This window comes from Rhinolophus sinicus, linkage group LG02 (genome assembly GCF_036562045.2).
Source record: "Rhinolophus sinicus isolate RSC01 linkage group LG02, ASM3656204v1, whole genome shotgun sequence".
NCBI classification, from domain to species: domain Eukaryota; kingdom Metazoa; phylum Chordata; class Mammalia; order Chiroptera; family Rhinolophidae; genus Rhinolophus; species Rhinolophus sinicus.
Genome location: NC_133752.1, coordinates 78,697,879 through 78,722,526, shown reverse-complemented (window position 1 = coordinate 78,722,526; position 24,648 = coordinate 78,697,879). Strand labels below are relative to the sequence as shown.

The 24,648-nt window shown below is 38.7% G+C and overlaps 1 protein-coding gene across 3 annotated transcripts in view; it reads left to right on the top strand.

Moving 5' to 3' along the window:
- The window catches only part of CORIN (corin, serine peptidase), a 201,080-nt gene that overhangs the window by 137,795 nt on the left and 38,637 nt on the right, over positions 1 to 24,648 (top strand). For all 3 annotated transcript variants that reach the window (XM_019741053.2, XM_074324644.1, XM_019741052.2), the window contains 7 exons: positions 351 to 458; positions 1,614 to 1,724; positions 3,535 to 3,651; positions 7,039 to 7,146; positions 13,996 to 14,227; positions 17,643 to 17,788; positions 18,547 to 18,654. In XM_019741053.2, coding sequence (XP_019596612.2) covers positions 351 to 458; positions 1,614 to 1,724; positions 3,535 to 3,651; positions 7,039 to 7,146; positions 13,996 to 14,227; positions 17,643 to 17,788; positions 18,547 to 18,654 — 930 coding nt within the window. The remainder of the gene's footprint in view (positions 1 to 350; positions 459 to 1,613; positions 1,725 to 3,534; positions 3,652 to 7,038; positions 7,147 to 13,995; positions 14,228 to 17,642; positions 17,789 to 18,546; positions 18,655 to 24,648) is intronic.

Here is a 24,648-nt window from a genome sequence, read left to right as displayed (position 1 = left end):
GAACTTCATTAGGAACTATAACTAAGTGCAAATGCCTTTTCTCATATTTGACTATAAAGGAGCTCTCAGCTGACATTAAGTGAAAGTTCAGTAAAGACTTAGAAAGTGACAGGAGCTCAGGCTTGGGAGCCAGAGGGTCCCTGTACTGGTTCTGCAGTAACTTGTTATGTGACCTTGAACAAATCATTGGATCTCTCTGCACCACAGTCTCCTCCCCTGAAACAATAGATGTGGACCATTATGGTTACCATTATGGTTTCCCTTTTATGGATATACTTTTGTTAAATACGGTACTGCTATCATATCCTGCTCTGTTCTAATGACACATGAGTGACTTCTCTTATTTTCAGATTGCAGTGAGAATCTCTTTCAATGTCACACAGGCAAGTGTCTTAATTATAGCCTTGTGTGTGATGGATATGATGATTGTGGGGACCTCAGTGACGAGCAAAACTGTGGTAAGTGACATTATTTTCTTAAATTTTTCATTGAAACTTACAGAAATATAATGGGGAGGGTTTTTTCAATTACTAGTCTTAACCATGTCTTATGTGTAAACGTAACACTCATGCTAAGTATATGCTGAAGAATTGGAGTGGAAAGGAAGGTACAGGTTGTCAATATGTGCACATTTTCTCCTTGAAAGTGTTCTGTTTCTTCCCTGGTTCTTCCAGTGGCCCATGGTTAGATTTTGAGCTCTTTAGCAAAACATGAGCTCTTGAGCAAAGACAATAGATATGTTGTCTGTGTCTTGATCCCCATGTTATATATCACCAAAGACCCCTCCTTTATTTGATCACCAAATGATACAGAAATGACTTCTGTAGTAGTGACATATAGGGTTAGGCAGCATATTTATTTGACGTACAAAAGCTGACGTTATCTTTTAAAGAATGAACATACCTTTTACAGAGTTGTTTAAAAAAAAAAAAAAAGAGAGTTGTTTTCGATTCTGAATGCCACCTTATGAATAAAACTAGCAAAATTCCTCTTGCTTATTTACCTTGTTGACTTTGTGATTAGCTTTAGAATGTTTAGGTTTAGATAAGATGTTACTGAGTGACACAGGAACTTTGTAGTATTATGAGCAAAAGGAGAAGCTAGGGTGATAAGGGGCCCTGGGCAAATGATGTGGAACAGTATTTAGCATTAGAGAATATTGAAAGAAATGTTGGGAAAGCATCAGGAGTATGATCTGAGGAATGCTTCAGCATGGCAAGGGTCAGAAACCAAGAGAAAGCCGTCACAATACATCAAATCAGCTACCTACCTTGTGAAACCCAAGTCAGAATTCTGTTTATTTGAGCCATTGTTAAAAATCACACATTTTTTATAAAGAAAGAAAACAACACAAAAAAATAATAAGAAGAACACACCATGGGTCCTGTGAAAGCTGGACAGTTGTTTTTCATCTGAAAAACAGATCGTGATGGTGGCTAATGGGCCACAGGCTTGGCTGGGAGGTGAATTGTGCTGTACCCATCAGAGAAAAGTTATTGAAAGTGTTGGAACAATTGGGACAGACTCTCTTCAGTTGGAACCACGAGCCAGACAGTTCTAAGTGTTTGTCATGCTGGTTCTCTCCATCCTCGTGGCCTTTTCCTTTCCTCCAGATTGCGATCCCACAAAGGCGCATCGCTGTGGAGACGGGCGCTGCATCGCCCTGGAGTGGGTGTGTGATGGCGACCACGACTGCATGGATAAGTCGGACGAGGTCAACTGCTGTGAGTGCCCTGAGGATTTTCAGTTTGCTTAGTTTTCCATTTCTTACCTGTTTAGACCAAAATACTCAAGGTTCCCTATCTAAACAGCACCCAAAGGAAAAGATTTTTACACTTCAGTCCTCACCTAGAACGATAACAATTGAGGGGTGTTAGGACAATAACAGTGCCATACACCTTCCTCACCAGAACTCTACGCTTCATTTGGCTAATCTGGTCGAGCAGGTGTCTGTTTTCTCTCTCATTGCTCCCTGCCTCTTCTTTCTACATCCATGACTTTGTCAAAGGGGATGTTCTTCCCAGAGGCCGGGGGCTTTCCTTTTGCAAATAATATATAAGTGGTTGACCTTCCTGGCAGGAGCCTCTCAGGTACCGTTTGTGGGAGAACATGGAGAGACTTGCCAGACACAAGAGAGATTTCAGTGTTCAGAGACTTAAACAAAGAGTGTGGTAACAATTATAGTCTATTGTATTATATAATCTATTATATAGTCTGCTGTATTCAGGTAGCTGTTACACTATCTAGTTATTATAATAACATCAAGAATGGCTATTAATTCTCCCCGCCCACCCCACACCCAGAAATTATACTATACTCAGTAGGGAATAATCAAATAATTGAATAGAAGCAGCTAGGTGTTAAGAGAAAGTAATATTGACCTTAAAGAGTTAATATGAGGGGTATTATGCATGTTTGAATGAATTAAAAATTTTATGCCATCTTTCACTGTCTAATAAAGGTAGAAAAAGTTGATATATAAGAGACCGAATATTTAATTTGCCTATAATTTGAGGCAAAAATAGAAATGCAGGTTGCATGGGTTTTATTTTGACATAAGAAGCGTCATATAAATCAACAAATGCAATGCCCAGCTTTCCCCTTCCCTAAACTGAGTTGAACTGGAATATCACCCGAGTCCTTGCTTCGTGTAACACAGCGAAGCGGAACAGACTGTATCTTCACTGATCTTGGGAAAGCGAGGACATGATGCTCAAGTATAATGATTCTGGTGTTGAGACTTGATTCAAGAATTGGGGGCTTTAATGTTCAACAGTAACTCATATGATACATGGTTTCTGATGCTCTGAAAGACACTAGGGATTGAATTTAGACAACATTTGGGAATTGGAAAGTTAATGGCCACCAGACCATCCCTTTCCAATGTCAGAGGTCGTAAGCAAGTTTGAAATAAAGTGTTTATGGTATGTTAAGTACTATGCAAGTTCTTTCATATGTATCATTTCATTGGCTCACTAGGTCGGGTTGTATGGAATGAAATGCTGGGACTAGGAGTCAGAGAAACTTGCCTGTATATTCTGGCCCTACCTTTTAACAGCCATGTGACTTGGAGACAGCCACTAAACTCCCTAAGTTTCAGTTTCCTTATTCTAAACCAGGTTGATAATATCTACTTTGCCTGTTTGTTCTGAGGATTTGAGATTAGACACATAGTTCTCCTAGCACAGTTATTGCCATATAGTAAGCCTTTAATAAATTGTGCCTTTTATATTATTAGAATCACTATCATCAACATTAATACTACTCCCATCCTGAGGTTATCAAGAAAAAGTGAATTTTAAGGAAGTGCTATTTAATAAGGCATGAAAAATTCTAGAAAGAAAACTTTCCATTTTAAGAATACTTGGAATTTTAAAAATTAATGCCACATTCATTCCTTTATGCAGAACATTCAGATATTCAGAACACGTCATTTCTTGGTGATGTCAGATAAACAGGAACCATTTATTTGCTCTGCAGACTGAAAGAAGTACTAATAAATAATGTGAAAATTATTCTTGCTTTTTTTACTAGCCTGTCACAGCCAGGGTCTGGTGGAATGCAGAAATGGACAGTGCATCCCCGGCACTTTCCAGTGTGATGGAGAAGAGGACTGTAAGGATGGAAGTGACGAGCAGAACTGCAGTGAGGGTAAGTGTATGCAACAGCTTCTGAAACATTCCTTATCGATGGACCTTTCCTTGGGGACGAAGCAAAAAGTTGGATGTTACCTAATGCTTAAATAGGATTCCTACATGAATAATTCCAGACAGATTACCTAACGCAGTGGTCTTCACAGCAGTGGTCAGCCAGAAAACTCTGTCTTGTCATAACTATAATTCTCAAGAAACTTATACTGAAAAATCACTCCCAAGGGTGGAGAGTAGAGGTTAAAAACTTAAACAGCATGGGAAGATTCAGTTAACTGCCTGATGCGGAAAGGCAACTCCATGATAAAAAGTTCAGTATATAGTATTTGATTACATTAGATTAGATTCCAATTAGAAGGAATTGGCTTCTGAAATTAAATGTAATAGCTTCCTAAAATAACCATGTTCAGAAAAGCAGTTTAATGCCTCACATTACCAAGCAATATACTTTCATACACTTTAAAAAGCGTCTGATATCCATTTGTGAAACTCAAAGAGAAAAAGTGAATCAAATAAATTGGTTTTTAAAATGTGATTATTTTTGTCAGGAAAAAAAGTTCCATGCTGATTGTTTTAAGCCCTAGTTTGTGTAGAAGTGTCTCTCAATACAGGGCTAGTAAGAATATTCCTAGACTGAAAAATCACTACATTTGCATATAAGTGACTTTGCCCCTTACCATCATAGCCTAGTTTTTAAGAATATAGGTGTTGCAGCCCCAGTTCTGTTAGCTACTATCTGGTTGATTGTAGGCCAGTTACTTAACCCTATATGTCTCAGTTTCTGTGTCTGAAAATTCAGAATAATGATAACTACTTCATAGAGTTGACACTTGGTGACAACTAAATAAATGTTTGCTATTATTATATGGCCTTTATGTTAAAGGGCCTGTACATCTTGGGCTCTGTACATTTATAACCAGCTAATGAGATTGGTCACCTGTAGCTAAATTAGTTTTATCATAATGAATATTAATCATTAGAATAGCTTTAGTGAGAAAGCATTCCAGACCTAAAGTGAGAGCTTTTTAATCACAGATTTATAACATTAAAAAATAGGTAAGCAGTGCTTCATTTTACCAATTTTAAAATTCAGAAGGAAATCCTTTTCTAGGCATGAGTTGTGTGTAAATCAACCAAGAACCTCTCTGTGGACTAAATTGTTCTTTCTTCCTACATAATTCAACTCTGTTTGAAATAAGTTTGGATTCTTTATTATGCAATGACAGGATCTGTAAATTATTTCCTTACAGATGCGAGACGTAAGAAAGTCACATGATAAAATGGGTCGAAAAGTAAAATTTTAGCATCTTAATATTATTTAATGAATTCAACTTAATAAATGTATATTGTGGTGCTAATATGTGATCCACTGCTGGGAATTTGGAGACAAGCAAAACAGCTCATGGAGCTTGCAGCCTCCTGCGGGAGATAGGCATGATACAAATAATTACGCACCTCCGTATCTTACCACGAAGCCACACAGACCACGGGGAGAAGTCAGGGTGCTAGGAGACCATATATAGTATGCATACTCTGCCAAAGGGCCTCAGGGAATCTTCCAGAGCTAAGATCTGAAGAACGCGTGGGGTTAGCAAAAGAGAGTGGGACTGGAGAAAGCATTTCAGACACAGGCAGCCACTTGGCCCAAGATTCCCAGGAAGGAAGAAGCAGCATATGTTTGGGGGACTGGGAGAAGGCCGTTGCGTTAGAGAGCTGAGAGTGAAGCAGAGCATGTTACCACAGAACGATGGTCAGCAAGTGATTGCAGGCTGGTTCTGCTACACAAGGCTGGGGAGGGAAGCAGGGAACACTCCTCCCACGGCTTTGGGTCCTATTGGGAATTTAGGCCTTTGCAACCCTCAGGTTCCGCTCTCTGCCTTCTGGTCTAGTTTCCCTTCAGCTCCACTGACTCCGACTCTGCACTTTCCCACCCCAGGCCTTTGCATATTCTGCTGTCTGCCTGGGAAACACATCCTTCCCTCTTATCCCAATTTACCCCATAGGCCTGAAAAACTCCTTTGAGAAGCTTTCCCCTTATTGCCCTGGTTTGCTTCTATTGCTCCTTGTATGTATTAGGTTAGTGCAAAAGTCACTGTGGTTTTGGCAATTATTTTTAACCTTTTAAACTGCAATTACTTTTGCACCAACCTGAAGCTTCCAGCAAAGCCATGATCACACAGCATCGTAAGTTTCTGTTCATGATGCTATCCCTAATTAGAGCATAAACTATCTTCTATTTTTTCTCTTAATGTTCAGTGCCTACCTTGTCACATAAGCTTGTCACATAGCAGGCACTTAAGATGTCCTAAAATAATGAATGTGTGTTTTAATTAAATTTCTTTAAGAGACTAAACTCATAGAAATTAGCCTGGCTTACCTTGTCCAAAAGGTTTGACTCTGCTGATCAAAAAACAAACAAACAAACAAAAAACAAAAAAAGCAGTGACATCTCTTTTCTGCAATACTATGATATATTGTACATTAATGGTACTGGAAAGGAGAAAGAGTCCAGTGTAATAAACATTATCTTAGAATTATAAATAAGAACGATTGTCTGTATACACTTACTATCATTTACACTTAAAAATGCCTCGCAAGATTTTCTGGATTCCAGGTGATGTGTCTGAAAGTAATTGAGTGTAATGGAGGAGAGCTAGAAAGAGAAGGGGCAGCAATTTATTACCTTACCCCTTTAATCTACAAATGAGCAGGAAATCAATGGGAAAAGCAGTTTCCTCTCTACACACCTTAAGGAAAAGCCATTAGGCTGACATTATTGTGGTCGTTCATTTAGAAACAAGAAACCCAATTCTCAGGTCATCACAGCTAGGCCAATGATACTTTCCAAGGACATACAGAAAATATGGATAACATCTGCACCATGATAAAGTACCTTTATTGTATTGTTGGTCTTGATGAACCAGTTATTATTAGGGAAAGTATTTTCTTTTAGAGAGAAGACTAGTGTCAGGAGCAAATGAGTTTTTTCAAATAGTATCATTTAATATTCAAAATTTCAGGATTTTTTATAGGCCTCTCCCTCGAATTACTTAAATTTTATTTTGTAATCAAGCATATGCACCCATGTAAATATAAAACACGATCTTTTTTTCCTTTGAGAGCAAAATAACCTTTTTCTTTAGGATAGGTTTGTTGCCTCATTCCTTCCTGATTACAGAATCCTTTTGGAATAACTTGTTGTATTTAGTTGCCAGGAAAATTAATCCAGAAAGTACCTATTCACTACGTGGTCAGTATCTGTGGCGAAATTGGAAAGAAATTAAAGTTGTGTCATTCCTCAACTCCACCAGACAATCTCCATCCTTTCGATTCTAGGGTAAGGAATTTACAGATGATGAAAACGAATGTGCCTTTCCCTCCTCTGTAGGTCGGACTCCATGTCAAGAAGGCGACCAGAGATGCCTCTATAATTCCTGCCTTGATTCATGTGGTGGTAGCTCTCTTTGTGACCCCAGCAACAGTCTGAATAACTGTAGTAAGTACAGCAGCTGACAAATGCACCCCTTGTGTCAGGATATGCATTCAGCTTTTTCCTTTTGCATTGACATTAAAATGCTGAAGCCTGGAGTCTCTCCAAAATATATATGTGTATTTGCTTTTTCTTTCTTAAAGGTTGCATGTAGTAGCAGAAAATAAACAAAATGGTCTTAATTAACTGAAATCAGAAACAAATGTGTCATTGTGAATGGGCTATAAATCCGCATTGCTTGATATCATTACCATTACTTTCAACTCAACATCAGCTCCTATATATTATTTTCTTGGCTCCATCTGCTGGCAGATGTTATCTTTCTTCCTTTTTAAAGCACAGCTTCAAAAATGGAAACTTTATGCAAGAAGCAAATATGAAGTTCATCTAAATAGCTACACAAAACTTTGGCTCTCTGTTATTTCATGAACTTTATTTTCACCTTTCCAGGAACTTTGCTGATATATAATGACCTTGAAGCCATTATGTTAAGGTGTGTTGGTGACAAGGTAACAGCTCCAAATGGTGTAAACCGGAGGCTCTCTATCACTGGATCCCAGGAGGAGGAATTACTAGGGGAAGATAGAACGGGCACGCATAACAGAGGGTTGTGTAGATGCTCCTGGAAAATTGAAAATGAATCCGAAGGGTCCCAAAGACTCTGATTTCTAGTGATGATTTCTTACTCCTGCTCTCTGTTTTCATATTCTACTCACTTCTTTCACTTTCATAATTAATTTTTGACCTCACCGTCAGCTTGAAATTTAGAAGCAGATCTGTCAGCTTTCAGTCGGCATGAAAGTGTGACTTCTTAACACAGCCTCTCAGTCGAAGGTTGCTGGAAGCCAGGAGGTTGAAAGGCTGAAACGTTTGGGTCCTTGGGTTTGCTAAAGTTTGGGGTCCCTGGTTTTACTCAGTGACCTTTTTGGGTCAATGTACGACGGTCTGACAATTAAGTTTGCGAACTCATCCTAGAAAAAGTGCTACTTGCCTCATTGCCGAATGTCACTATGGTCACCTTCGAAGTACTCCCCTTGGGAAGCTATGCACCAACACCAGCATCTAGTCCACCGTTCAAAGCAACTTTGGAACTCTTTTTCTGGAATGGCCATCAGAGCTGTCATCATATTATCCTTGATGTCCTGAATGTCATCAAAATGTCTTCCTTTCAATATTTCCTTTATCTTTGCATTAAGAAAGAAGTCATTGGGGGCCAGACCAGGTGAGTAAGGAGGGTGTTCCAATACAGTGATTTGATTACTGGCTAAAAACTCCCTCACAGACATTTCCGTGCGAGCCGGTGCATTGTTGTGATGCAAGAGCCATGACTTGTTGGCGAAAAGTTCAGGTCATCTAACTTTTTCATGCAGCCTTTTCAGCACTTCCAAATAGTAAACTTGGTTAACTGTTTGTCCAGTTGTTACAATTTCATAATGAAAAATCTCTCTGATATCAAAAACGGTTAGCAACATCATTGCAACAAGTTCACAAATGTAATTGTCTGAACTCGTATGCTGACTTCCAATTGAGAATAAAGATGTTATTCCTTATTTTTCAAAGAGCTTCAAAATGGGACGTGTGTGCTTATTTTTCTGTAAAGATAGAAAGGTAGCATCCCCTCTCAGAAAAGTCTTCGTGTACCTTGAAAATGTGACTATTTGAAGATCTTTACCACTAGAGACTCTATTATTACCTAGATTCCGAGGCACAACTGCACAGCAGTCTCTCTCTCTTTGGTTCTTGCTACAGGAGAACATGAATTTGGAGAATGTGGATATTCTGCCTGTAGGAGTCAGTGTCTCACTGAAGTTACTGGGATTCTAGTCCCTGAAGATACTGGTTTTTGCCATCCCATAAAATATTACCTAGCTTCCCAGTGGTCCCAGGTGACTCCAATGTGTAGCCAAGGTTGAGAATAATTGCTTTAGTAACCTGTTCATGACTGGATTGCACGAGAATGTGACAGTCCTGATTGGCTGTGAAAAAGTCTTCATAGTTTTCCATTTCTCGATGGAGAAGGTGCAGGGCGTATCTCAGATTCCCAGAAAGGCCTACAATTTAAAACATTCCTAAAAGCCACGTCTCTGATGATACTATGTACTTTTAGGCTTTGAAGTATCACAGTATCACCACATCCACTCATAGTCCAGAATTTTCTAATATCTTTGTTCCCTGCTCAGAGGCACAATGCAGACACATCCTTCCTTCTGCTGGGAAGAGACTAATTCATCATTTTGGCCGTGTAGTGTGCAATCCAGACAGCTAGGGGAACCTGGCTGAAAGAGCAGCTCCGGGGCATTTGTCTCTCCCCACCTCTCAGGCCCTTGATCACCACGGCTTTATGAGGCTACATATGATTTCTTGCTCTCCCAAGTTTCCCATGGTGCTCCATCAACCTTTAGTTCTACGTGTTTACTCATCCATTTTTTTTCTCCAACACTGAGGAAGAAATGAACAGCTTTGCTGTGCGAATAATCTGCCATGGTTTATCAATGTCCTTCCCTGTCTTTGCAATCTCTATTTGGGAGGAACAAGTGTATTGGATGTGGTAAAAAAAAGACAGACACCATAATAGTTAAGGACTTCAGTCCTTGGGGACAAATAGTAGATGAGAGGAATGATCTTTTCGTAAGAGCATTCCCCATTAATAAGTGAAAAATAAGTGAATTAGAATATTATTACTATTTGGTAACACAATGGATGAATGGGTCAAGGCGTTGAGCTTATACAGTTGTGGGCATCACAAAAAGAGAGAAATAAATGCAGGGTGTCTTCTGATGAAAGAACACTGCAGCGCCTCTAGTTTTGCCAAAGGGATGAAACCTGATCCACCCTCTGGATCTCAACCAAGAGTGTGCAAGTAGCAAAACCTGGCACATTCTACAGGTCAAATCCTTGAGTTCTTCAATAGTTAAACTACAAGGAAAAATAAAAGGATAGATGGGGAACTCAGATATTATGACACTTAAAAGACAAAACAAAACAAAAATTTTAATGGACGAACCTACACTATAACATCTAGGGGTGATGCACACTTAGTTAATAAAACTATAATGAAGAGCAAGGAAGTGATAACACTGAAACTCAGTAGTTACTTTGGGGGGAAAGGGCACGGTTGATATAAGAGGCAGGGTATATGAATGGCCATCTGGAATGCCTGGCAAAGTTCAATTTCTTGACGTGGGTGGAAGTTACAAGGGTGGTCATCTTATAATAGCTCATCAAACTATTAAAAATAATAATGTATATATATTGAATCATTATGTTGTATATTCACTACTAATGCTTGTCAATTAGATCTCAATAAAAAATAATGATCAAGAGAGATTTAGAGTTTGAGGCAAGATGAATCTTGGAATATTATATATGCCAATGGATATTGAAAAGTGACATTTTCTCATGTAAGTGACTATCATTTAATATGTGGTTTCCAGTAGCTTCAGAGTCATTGCTTCATGGCATGGATGTAACATCATTTAGTTAACAATGCTATCTTTAGGTTGAGCTTAACAGCTCTTGTTTCAGACTTTGGAAGGTGAGATATCATTGAGACTCCACCAGGATCATTGTTTTTTCAACAGGTATTTATTAAATTTCATCTAGGTTCAGGATACTGTGCTAGGCACTGCGTGAAACTCCCATTGAAAACAGTCCTGTAGGGAATAGAGTCAGCGGAATTGTAACAGCGATATACGATGTCAGAGGGGTAGTTGATTGGGGGAGGGGTGAAATGTCTATTATATTGTTTTCTACGCCTGAAACTAATTTTAAAAAGAAGAAAAAAAAAGAAAACAGTCCTGTGGCATTTGAATATCCTCAAATGTTTGTGACGCGATCGCCCTCTAGTGGCTATTGTAAATCAGGCTAGTGAGTGAGTCTCTCACACTTAAGATAAAAAAAGCTTATTGATGTCATAAATCATAGAATTTGAGGTTGACAGACATCATGAGAGTTTCTCTTGCTTAGCAGTCTGTGAAGAATGCCTTATGAATGAATAAAACACAAGATTCAATCAACCTTACCACATTCAATAAAAAGCTCCAGAATAATATATGATCAAACTTAATCCTTTCCTCTCCCTTGTCTCTGAAACACTTAAACATTGTATCTTATCCTAAATCAAAAACAATAAGTTCTCCACACATAAAAGAGAGAAAAATCATCCATGTGATATTTCTATTAATCAACTAAGTGAAATATACCGATAAAAAGTTAAAACTTGGTAGGTTGGTAGAGGAAGACAGAGAAAGGAAAGACATATGTAAGGAAAAAAAGACTGCACTGAAAATCTTCATGAATGATCCCATTTTTGTAAAAGTATAAGTATATTTTAAAAATTAGGAAAAATACAGTCGAACTGTATTTACTGACTTGGAAAATGGTCATGATAAATAATTAAGCAACAAAAAGTTGAAGAATAGCAGTACAATTCTACTTTGGCAAAAACAAACACACAAATCTGACTATGTGTGTAAATGCTTGTAAATATAGAGATGAGCAGTGAAATGGAAGCATTCAACCCATCTGCTGGCTTTGAGTGAACGTGAGAGAATGGAGACTAGGGAGATGATGAACTTTTTCTTTATGCATCTTTGTGTTCTTTTTATTGTTAAGAAGATCATACATTAAAAAAATAATTTGTAATCAAAATATGTAAATATTCCTCCTCTTGCACAAATCAAAGGTAATGACAAACTGAACCAAATCCATACCTCCTTGCTTTTTCTTCTCTCCACCCTGTACTCATCTTCAAGGTTGTGCCAACTTTATAGTGTTATGTCTTCCCCAGTAAACTGCGAGTTTTATTACACTTTGTCCATAGCACTTTCCATCTGGCCAAAGTCACCCTCTTTATCCACTTAATCTCTGTGAAGCCCTCAGAGTCTTTAAATTGAGAAGTAGTCCTAGAGCTGTTTTAATATTTCACCCCACTTCCTATTGCTAATCTGTTGGCATACATACCACTTCTTAGTCAAATAATTAAATGTAATTTGAATAAGAACTCTTAATAAAGGATGGAGTATTCAGGCAGCCTGGGCTGATTCTATGAAGATTCTTGCTCGATTACCTCTCTCATCTCCAGGAATGTGGCACGTCTACCAGACAGAGAGGGAACAGGGGGCCTTTCTACCGCATTGCCCTAAACCTGCCCAAACCCCACTGATCCTTGGAAGGCTTCCTTCTGTCCCGCTGGGCTCCTACCATTTGTCCAATGCCACTATTCTAGCCTGTTCACGTGAGTTCTACTATAGCTATCAGAACTTGTCTTTCTTCCTGTGGAGATTGTGGAGTGACTCAGTGGCAGGGACTATCTATGTTTTTTTTATTATTATTTTTATATTTTCAGTGCCTCGGATAGTTCCTGACATTTTTTCTCCCCCTCCTTTCCTTCCTTCATTCTGGCACTGTCCTAGGTGCTGACTTTGAGATCAAAAACTATAGTCTCATTTCTCAAAAATCTCCAAATTGTGTGAGGGAGGCAAGTAAGTAAAGAATACAGCAGGGGTAATGATTGTATGGCAGAAACATGCCTAAGATGCGATGGCACTCAAAAGAAACTCATACTGGGAGTAGGTCGAGGAGAGTGGTAGGGCAGAAGACTTCTTGGAAGAGGTGTTCATGCTAAGTCCTATAAGCCAAGGGGGAGTTAGCTTGGTGGGGAGATGGGAAAGGATCATTCCAGGAAGTGGGTACTATATGCACCTGGCAGCTAGAACCATGACTGCACTTGAGGGGTGATTACAAGTATGTGAAGAAAAGAACGGGGTAAGAGAGGAAATAAAAGTGCCCACAAAAACATGATTCTTTATATATATACACATATATAAATTTTATTGGGGAATATTGGAGAACAGTGTGTTTCTCCAGGGCCCATCAGCTCCAAGTCGTTGTCCTTCAATCTAGTTGTGGAGGGCGCAGCTCAGCTCTAAGTCCAGTTGCTGTCTTCAATCTTTAGTTCAGGGGGCACAGCCCACCATCCCATGCAGGAATTGAACTGGCAACCTTGTTGTTGAGAGCTTGCACTCTAACCAACTGAGCCATCCAGCCACCCCTCTGGAAACTCAGTGGCAGCTCATTGTCTTCAATCTAGTTGTGGAGGGTGCAGCTCACTGGCCCATGTGGGAATCGAACCAGCAACCTTGTTGTTCAGAGCTCGTGCTCTAACCAACTGAGCCATCTTGTTGCCCAAGCATGCATTCTTAAAATATCTGGTGTTGCCAAGGAAATTCTGCTGGTGGGATAGTCACAGGCAATGAGGCTGGAAACTTAGGGTGTAATTGGACTGTGAAACATCACTGGATGCCAACCTAATGGGTTAGGATTTTATCTGATTGGCAATGGATAACTAACCGATCTCAGCCTCCTCTGGCCCTGACATCTTGTAAACTTATATTTAAATCCATTGATCCAGAATAAAATGTAGAAAAAAAAATCATGTAATTGCCTACTTAGCCAAATTCATTTTTTTAATGGCTATGAAGATTATGGAGAATGTACTAGTTTAGAAGTAATGAGTACATCAGAAGAAGAAAACAAATTAAGTGGGTGAGAAGAATCATAAAAGAGAATCACTTTCAGATTAGTTGAGCTGAGGAAAAAATTAGAAAGACTTTGTAAGACATGAGTACTGGGTACTGTGCTAGCAACCACATATACAGAAATAAATCCTCGTTTAGCACTTTATTAACTAAATTATTTATCTTTTGATAACAATGTTATATACTGCTTGCATTCTAGCCTTAGCCACTTTAAAGAGAAAGGATACAATAGAGTTCAATTTTATAAGGTTTTAAGACATTGTTTCATATGCGAAATTAATACATATGTGTGTCTGTATGTGTGTTTTCTTGTTAGGTCAATGTGAACCAATTACATTGGAACTCTGCATGAATTTGCCCTACAACCATACAAATTATCCGAATTACCTTGGCCACAGGACTCAAAAGGAAGCATCCATCAGCTGGGAGTCCTCTCTTTTCCCTGCACTTGTTCAAACCAACTGTTACAAATACCTCATGTTCTTTGCTTGCACCATCTTGGTACCCAAGTGTGACGTGAATACAAGCCAACGTATCCCCCCTTGCAGGTAATATGATGGGGTGCCCCTAAGCATCCTCTTTCCCTCAGAGAGACCCAAAGGAATGAAGACTTAGTTTGACTTTAGACAAAGTGCATAGTTTGCTAAGAAGCTCTCTGTATTTAACAGATTTCCTATTTAAAAGGCAAAAAAGGAGGAATTCTAACATGACTACTTGAGTGAGAATTCATTGCTGAAGTACATACTAAACAAGGATGGTAGGAACTGTCTTTGATAATAATTCATGTATTTTAATCAAATAAAGTGACATGTGTGTCATTTTGGTTGATCAAGAAGTGTTTTTTAAAATGTGAGTTAACAGAAGAAGGAGTATAGTTATTACCTCTTTTTCTGGCAACACTGATGTGATTAAAATGCTGCCTTCTGACAGCACTCAAAAGTTGGAGACATTACACAAGAAGTTGCTTGAAGGAGACATGACACAAGCCTCCCAGGCTGGACAGGGATTGGATATTGCTGACGATTTTCTACCTGCTTGAATGAAATTCTGCCTGCATTTCAAGGGTGCAGCTTGATTTAAGATATGAATGATATCCTACGGGTTAAGAGCATCGCCATGGAGTCCACTGTCTGATTCGAGCTCTGGCTCTTCTCTACTTGCTGGATAGCCTGAGACAGATTCCTCAGTCTCTCCCAGCCTCAGTTCCTTTACCTCTAAAATCAGAATAGTATTGGTTGTTGTGAGATTAAATGAATGTGAATAAATTTGGGTTCTTCCAATTGATTATTTGGTCCCTGAATAAACAGTAGCTCTGATGATAGGACAGGAACACAACTCCTTCGTGACAGTTTGGTCCCTCTTATGCCATGTGTCAGAGGACGTGCATATACAAGATGGCTGTCTTGGAGGTGGGCCGCTGCTCTCCCAGGGCTGTTTTACATCAAGGGGTGAATCTACAGATGTGCTTGTCTACATGCGACTGGTAACTATGGAAACCATATGTTGGGATCAGAAGTCACTTAGAGTTTTAAGAAAAAGCAATAATATCAATATAGAGGACAGATGGGAAAACAATAAATTGTATACCGAATCTCAAATGGATGACAAGGTAAGGGCACCTATAGAGTTGGAACAGGAAACAATAAAATTTCAAAATGACTTGGGGAACTGAGCAATTTATACAAATAGAGTAAAACTTAATGTTGGCCTGTGCAAATATAGTTCTGAAAATTTCTGTTAAATGCCTTTTAAAGTATTACTAATAAAACATCTATCAATTTTATGTTAAAAAGTTATTCCACTATTGCTAAGGTCAATGATAGCAAATAATTGATTTTGATAATAATTAACAAATTCTTATATCTGACTTTCTTTTTGTATGTATATAAAAATTTCCCTAATGCAGTATTCTCTGAAACAAATTTATATTCACATACAATTTATCATTTCAGGGCTTAAATTTCATATTAAAATGCCTAAACTGAGACTGAAACATCTTTCAGTCAACATATTGGTGAACTTCTTTTAGATACTTTAGTTCCGTTTCTTAGATTTACACATACACATACATCTTTCATTTTCAGTGGCTATCAAAATGAATTAAACATTTTGATATTTATTTATAAGGAATGTTTTTAATATTATGATGAGAATAATATAATGATATGGTCATAAAGCAATACATAGTTGCTTTTGTCAAGCCTGTTAATTGATCTTAAAATGAGTCTTTAAGTTATAAAAAATCTACCATTATCAAGCCCTTACTATGTGCTAAATACTTTAAAGTACTTCAGCCATCTCACCCTCAAAATTACCTTTTGAGGGAGTCCCCACCATCAGGGCCGCTGTCTAGGGCTGAGCACCCCACAGTCTGGTAAGAATAGAGCCCCTGCATGTTATATTATTTCCATTTTATAGAAGAAATGTAAGAAGTGGTAGAATCAGGCACTATACAATCTTTCACATAAATTCAGTTTTATACGGTTAATTTAAAATATACGCAGCAACTGAGTTATATACATTTTTTATAAATCTGCAACAAAATTATTCAGCTAAACAGAAAATGACTGAACACTGTTGAGCTCTACATTTTTGCAAAACTTATATGGGAATGCCATGGCTTTATCATCTCTCCAAATTCCTAGGCTAAACCAGCACTGAGTTATGCCCTGCCTGATACAGACTTAAATCTACACAGAGCTTTCTCTGAAACTTCGCCATTCAATTGGTAACCATTCCCTACCTTGTTGAAATTAACTTACAGTTTAAAGTTCAAAACTTTTGAGATATAAGAATGTGTTTGAAAGGCATTAAGAAATTTGCCTAAGAACTTACTTTGGTTATGCCTACTTTAAAAAAAAAAACTATTTAACTAATTTCTTGGTAATATATAGGCAACACCTTGTTTGGTTTTGGTTTTTTTCCCTTAGGAAGTAAAGACATCTTCCATGAGACATGCTGATACCTCCATTTACAAATATTCTGGGTACAAATGAGAACACACATGAAAGTACCTAGCACGTATATCTTTTCTTTAAAAACAAAAACAAACTTTATTCTAATCATGTTGAGCTTAACATAGATGGGTTTGGGAGAAGTACCAAGCTTTTCAACAATGTTGGTCTAAGTTGAAGGAATAGAGGCAATGGATGCCTTAGGTAAGCCAGGTTGGCACATGAAATGGCTCACATGGCTGGTCAGCGGAGGGAGAGAACTCCGAGGCTGAGGGTGTCCTAGAGATTCCACGACCGTTGGTGGCAGACTATCCAAATTGATGCTGGGGTCTTCCCTGCTTGGAATGAAAATGTTGGAGAATATGTCTGTCTGAAAAAACAAAAGAGAAAATGCGAAGGACAAAGTACAGAAGGCAATCTGTGTCCTGGATATAGTTTAGGGGACAAGCTTGCAACGAGAAGACATATGTGTCCTGGAGATCTAATGCACAGTGTAGTGAATACAGACAACAATATTGTGTCATAGCCATCAAACTTACTAAGAGTCTAGATCTTAATTCTTCTAACCACAAAAAAAGAAATGATAATTTTGCATTTTGATAGAGGTACTCTACTAATTAGAACTACAACAGCAATCTTATTACAGCATATAAACATATCAAATCAACATGTTTTATGCCTTAAATTTACACAGTATTGCATGTCAAATGTATTTCAATAGAAAACAAAACAAAACAAAATCTATATTTCTGCAATGAAGTTTCTGTCGATGGTAGTATGTTGATGGAACGTATTCCCTTTGTAGAGATATTACTTGTTTGGGTGTCCCAGGTACCTATTATGTATCTATATATTTTGGTTAACACGCACATACATACTCACACCCCAAATACACACACCATAGCCACACGCCCACCCACACAGTATTAAAAGCCTACATAGGTTCCTAACATAGGTATGTCTCAGATGTAGCGATTTCTGCTTCTAATGTTTTATCTTTCTCTTTTAGGGCACTGTGTGAGCACGCCAAAGAGCACTGCGAGTCTGTGCTTGGGATCGTGGGCCTACAGTGGCCCGAAGACACATATTGCAATCAGTTTCCAGAGGAAAATTCAGACAATCAAACCTGCCTGATGCCTGATGAAGATGTGGAAGGTTCATTTTTAAATTAATTTCAGTGGGGTCTCTAACATGGATGAATATATCAGCTCCCTTTTTTGATATATTTTTGCTGTTCTCTATGTAATTTCCAATCAGGCTAGATAGGTGAGTGAATCTAAGAGCTTGATTGCTTTGAAGAATTTGGTGCTCATCTGTTTGTTAGACACTGTCTTCGTTTTAAAAATAAACTGCAGAGATGAACTTAATATTCCAGGTATTCATTTTAACCACAGTTAACTCACAGAGCCCATTGTGTATGGATCCTGCTTTTATTCTAGGCGTCCTGACGATAATGATCAGACCGTGGTCCTTCACATGCAAAGCAGTCAGGTATCATGGCAATACAGGATCTTCAGGTAGAGAAATAAAATCGGACACCTGTCTCCCTGGTGGAGAGATTAGGATGGGAAACAATTTTGATACGTGAAGGGCAGCTGGGTAGTTAGAAGCATTCACTCCACAGGACATTTTAGGCTCTGGCCATTGTTAGGGTGTCCATTCAGGAAGACAGTTAATTCCTGGAAAGTGTAAAGACACTGAACAGCTGATCTGGAGAGATGATGCCACGGATGAAGGAGGAAGACGCTGATAAGCAGGTAGAAGAAAGCCGTGTTAATTTTGGCTGTTTCAGCTTGGCAGTGGACCATCCTTACCCTCAGTAGTAGCTTCTCGACCACATCCCACACATAAATAGATGATGGTTCTGGGTTTTCTGTCTATTGACAGTAATGTGGCCCATTGTTTTTAAACAGAATGTTCACCTAGTCACTTCAAGTGTGGCTCAGGACGGTGTGTTCTGGCTTCCAGAAGATGTGATGGCCAGCCTGACTGTGACGATGACAGTGACGAAGAAAACTGTGGTGTGTATACGAGATGGCACTTTTCTTGAATGTACACTAATAACTGGTTAAGATAAGAGACTGTGTTAAAAAAATGTCAACTATTCACTGATCGTCGTAAGTAGTGATTAGAATTGAATGCTAATATATTTTCTTAAATTATCAAATGGCAAGGCATGATTGACGTTTTTCCTGTGAACTCTATGGACTTTCTCTATATTATATTTCTGTTTATAACCTTGATGATAGATGTGCAAACCCTTTTTAAAAAGAGAACACTTCACTGATGTAAGGAATTGTTTTTATTATTAGATATTATAAAGCAGCTGTATTCTATTTTGAAGTCAGAATAATAGTGTGTTTGCATATGATTCCCATGTTGTTAGATAGGCATCTAGATACACACAGAGTTCAGATTCCAATGTTCAAATTTAATTGGGACTTATTTTCATGCCCTCTCTGATTTTGTCTCTGTTGGTAAAGGATAAAATTCTGCCTGACGTTTCTGCCGTTAAGCTCCAAAATCACCAGTAGAAAGGCCAGAAATGCCAATAGTAATTTAAGTGGAGCTAATTTCCATTTCATTTCCCTGCAAACCTTTGTATTTGTAAACTCAGAATGTGTCTGGGCATAGAAAACGACAATGCTCTTTACTAAACAATATCAAAATGATTGAAGGGCTATCCAAAGAAAAGTTTGGTTATGATTATTTTGTGTTTTTTCTGCTTAAAAAATATTGATACTTTCTGCCATTGAAAGCACATAAGGCAAACCATCTTTGAAATCATTTTATCCTTTTGGCCTTTTAGGTAAGATATATTACCTTTCTCTTCAAAATGAATTTTCCATAGTAAACATTGCCCTTCTGGTCTAGACAAAATGTCACAAGCAATCAACTGGAATCCTGTCAGCTGCTATAAATATGGACAAGTGCATCTTCTAGCAAATTAGAGCTGTCAGAGTGATGGGTAATGACCAGGGATAATTTTGTTAGGAACATTCAATGTTTTGAGAAGCTACTATTGTTGGCTTGTTTGTGGTCTTTATATAGAGAAATAAATAAAAATTCATTGAATATCTCTTATATAAGTGATTTATTGAGAATATATTGGATTTGTTTGCTAAACTATGACTTTGATGGGTTATGCATGGTATTCTGAGATGCAGTTTTAAGTGGATTATTTTAGATGATTCAAAGAGGTTACATGGTACTCTATTGGGATGGCTAGACCTAAATTTGCAGTAGGAGACTAAATATTTGAGAAATATGGAAGCTTAGTTTGAAAGAAAAAAGAGGTTTACCAAGACTAAAAGTTCTGAGTTCTAGACTATATTCTGCAAAAATGAAATTCATAACACTATAGGGTTTAAATGACCCTAAAATATCAGGTTTCTCATTAAGTAATGAGTTTTCATCCATACTTTAATTACGCAATCAAAGGCATACCAGAATCATAGAATAAATTGTCTAATCCCTAGCACACTCTCAAAATATTGATGGCACTCCTGAGAGTTCGAGTTAAAGAAAGTTAAAAATGGGTAGGAAATAGATACATTTGGAGTTATATTAATTGCTCCAGCAGCATTACCTTATGAGAAAACTCTCATTACCTTTTCCAAAGCTACTGATAATAGAAAATTTACATACATTTCCTTTTGGGAGGCAGGCATACATTTGAATAGGCATGTCTGATGCTCTGAGTGGACATGACACTCAAAATCAAATAAAGAAGTTATGTGGAGGAAGGCTTACAGGAGTACTATTGGGAAACCATCCAGTTCTCATTTTGCCTGCTTGCTTAGTTTGTCTCTATTTTCATGGACCTGCATGGGCATAGCATCTAGTAATGAAAATACCTGTTCCAGTGAAGCTGGGTTTCACCGTAATCTTCATGTCTTTCTGATTTATTCTGTCCATTGTGGAGTTGAAGACAAATGTTTGGGCTTTACTCAATAATGTGACAATTAACTATTCACTCTCACACATCTTCAGTTTTTCCCAGAACTTCTAACAACATTGCATTTTCCCCTGGAAGCAAGACTTATTTGATTTAGTTATAAAATAATTGATGTTTTAGAAATCTGCCTTGTATCTCTTGGTACGTCTGCAGCAAGAAAACATGGTGGCCAAAGCATACCATTAACAAATATACTTTTAAAATATATGCATTAGAATTTAGCAATGGACAATGTTCTGAAGTCTCTTGTAAAATTTTGTTGTTGAAGTTGTTTTGATTCTATAATTGTTAATGTAAACAACAATTGAAAACACTGTTAGTATTAGAAGTGTTTTCAGCAAGTGTTTGGAAGAATGATGCAAATCTGAACACATCATTCCTGAATTGCTTCATGGGAGGGAAACCTAAAAAATGGGAGTGGTTTGTAGACTCAGCATTGTGTCAGTACAAAAGCCCTTCATTGTCTTGAAGGTGGATGGTTATTCACTGAACGTATATTATATAGATGGAGGTGTCTGTAAAACTAGCAACTTGATGAAACAAGTTGATTTTCAATGTAATATTTCAAAGCATTGGTATCTAAGCAATGGAGAAAAGGGCAAAGATTGGGGCAAAGAAATGAACTAGAATGACATAAAAGGAAGGAGAGCTACAGAAAATAATAATCAAATTGTATTTCTGAGCTTTTCTTTCATGCTATAGATTAGAATTTATGAGATTGCTACACCTCTTGCTAACCGTCTTGCTAAACCTTGACCACAATTTGGCTGAGCTACCAGCGGGAGCAAGGTGGTGCCTGGGTTGTGATCTGAGCAGCAAGTCTTCTCAATGGGGCAATTAAATGAGAATGTAGATAAAACAGCTTTTATATATATATATATATATATATATATATATATATATATATATATATATATATATACTGTAGAAATAAAACCCTTTATCACATGAATACAGCATCACAATTACTAATTGATCACTATTCTATAAAAAAGGGTCTACACCATAGGGAGGAATATCGGCAACAATACCAATGCCTGAGTATCATTAAGTGCTTTTGTTTATCTTCAAATGATTCAAAATCATTTTGTCATCTACCCTTGGTCACCTCCTGGACTCAAATAAAATAAAATTTTTAAATATAACCTGAACTTTTTTCTTGGAGTCAAAATTCTTGTAGGCTGTGTTGAAAACCTCTGGCTATGATATTTGTGGGTTTTATAGACTGATTTTAAAAGTTTTCCAAAAGACTTTTTTTCAGTCTGTTTGGACTTTTGTTTATTTATTTTTAAATATTTTTTTTTTATTGGGGAAGGGGAACAGGACTTTATTGGGGAACAGTGTGTACTTCCAGGACTTTTCTTTTTTTTTCCAAGTCAAGTTGTTGTCCTTTCAATCTTAGTTGTGGAGGGTGCCGTTCAGCTTCAAGTTGTTGTCCTTTCTATCTTAGTTGAGGGTGCCGTTCAGCTTCAAGTTGTTGTCCTTTCAGTCTTAGTTGTGGAGGGCGCAGCTCAGCTCCAGGTCCAGTTGTCATTTTCTAGTTGCAGGGGGCACAGCCCACCATCCCTTGGGGGAGTTGAACCAGCAACCTTGTGGTTGAGAAGATGCATTCCAACCAACTGAGCCATCCGGGAGCTCAGCGGCAGCTCAGCTCAAGGTGCCGTGTTCAACCTTAGTTGCAGGGGGCGCTGCCCACCATCCCTTGCGGGACTCGAGGAATTGAACTGGCAACCTTGTGGTTGAGAGCCCACTGGCCCATGTGGGAATCGAACCGGCAGCCTTGGGAATTAGGAGCATGGAGCTCTAACCGCCTGAGCCACCGGGCCGGCCCCTGTTTGGACTTTTTAATAGTATTTGTGTAACGTCTCACAAAGAAGAGCTTAACTGTTTTGTGTTTGTTTGTTTGTTTTTAGCACTCCAAATAGCTTATCTCCACGCCTTTATATCTCTTGGTCTTTTTTGCTTGTAAAAGACATTGGCTTCTTGCTCTGTGACTAGCAGAAGACAGAGTGAGAATCATTGTGTCCATGTCATGTGGCATACCCACAAATGTGCTTTCAGGATGACTCTTCAGGACTGATCTCTGATCACAGAGTGGGGTTTAATTTTTCCATGTTAAGGGGGAGATGTTCTCCTTCCCTTTAGATATTTTGCTATTTGGTTAACTCTTCGCTATCTTATTTGGTGTCTTGGGCAGACAGCCTTGAATGGCAGAGTGCTCTGCATAGACTTAGATTTGGATTTAAATCCTGACTCAGCACCTAGAGGCTGTGTGACTTTTGGCCACTCACTTAACTTCTCTGGGCCTCAGTTACCTCACCTGTAAAATGCAGAGAATACCCACTTTATCCTCCACAGCTTGGAATGCTTATAACATGCCTTATTCAGTCCTTAGAAAGCAATAACCAAGAGCCCACCTGCCATGGTGCTAAGAAATTCAGGAAGCGATCCCTCTAAGGTCACCCCAGAGGTCTCCCTTGAGGTTAGGAATTCTGTCTGACTTGTTCTTGTCTCTGACAGACCAAGGTCTTCTTTATGGCAGACAAGAGCAGTCTGGCATGTCCTGTCCACAGCACAAGCTGGGTAAAGTCTGCTTTGCATAGCGAACACGAGCAGCAGGGAGGCGCCTTGTTCTGAAGGTGGCACTTGTTTGGGGGTGCATGTCCCTATCTCCAGTATCACAATCACTGAGGGGCCCCCCGCCTACAGTTTAAAGCCCCTTGTATTCCTTCATCCTGCATCTTTATAGGTACTAGGCCAGCACGTGTTGAAGAGGATGACGTGAGATGGCACTGAAAGGGGAGGTGACTCGGGACTGCTCAGACTTTCTGAATGAGCGATCACTGTCATTATCTCTGTGCTGGGAGGCTTGTTATTCTGACATTAACCATTCTTTGGTTTTGTAACATACCGCTGCATTAAACAGCCCATCCCATCCATACCTACTTTTAATTTTTAATGGAGTCATACCCTTTTCCTTTTAAAACATACATTTAAAACATAATTACACCAACACATGTCACTTTAAAGAGAGGGTGGTTTCATCACAAAATAATACTGTCTTCTGTGTGACTAATGGCTTGACCTTTTCATCCTACTTCATTTGTGCTTACCATAAGTCCACACAGAAGAAGGTATCAGGCCACACGAACTTTTATTAGAAAAGAGAAGATACAGAAGAGTAAATGAATGCTTATAGAGTACTCATTTAAACTTTGTAGCAACCCTGTGTAGTGGGCATTATTATCACTATTTTAAAGATATGAAACTGAGGTTCTGAGAAGTTAAGGAACACATTCAATGTCATACAGCTGGTGAGATTGGAGCTAGGATTCAAATGCATGCGTCAGACTCTACAACTGTGCTTCCCGCACTGCGTCCCCTTATGCATAATGCCTAGTCTCGTTTTAGGGAGGGCTGCGACTAAAGACTCGCACATCGATCCCTGATGAATCTTTCTCAACAAGGCTGGATTTGGAGCAATTTATTATTTTCTCTAAATCTCAGTTTCCTCATTTGTAAAATGGCGATTGTATACTGACATTGTGGTGTTGCAAGAATTAAAATTCATAGCTAGAATGTGGGTTTATAGTGGGTAATAAGTGCTGTCTCTTCTTATTGTCATTATTATTCATGAGGATGCAGGGCTCAGAGGATCTACTTTCGTGGTCTTTCTTCAGCTCATTCCAAAGGTCCAAGTTCTTCTGTGTACTCTAAGGAAGGGTACCCTGTCTGTGAATCGTCAGAAAGACTCGTGCTGTTTTCTCTCATCCTCTACAGGCACGTGGTGGGGTTTGTGATGACAGAAGCAGCCCCCAGAGCTGGGCGGGCACTGGGGGATGTTGAGACCTCTTTCTGGATTTCCCTCGCTCTCTGGTGGAATGGGCATATGTGCCCTGTGGCGGGAGCTGGACCATGGAGGGAAGAATTCAGGCTCCTTCTCAGATCTCCAGGGACTTCAGGGACTATCATTGTCAGAACATTCCATGTGATGTCTGTATCCTCATTCTAGGTGATGTCTGTAGCCTCTGCTAGCCGAAAACTCCAAATAATATCC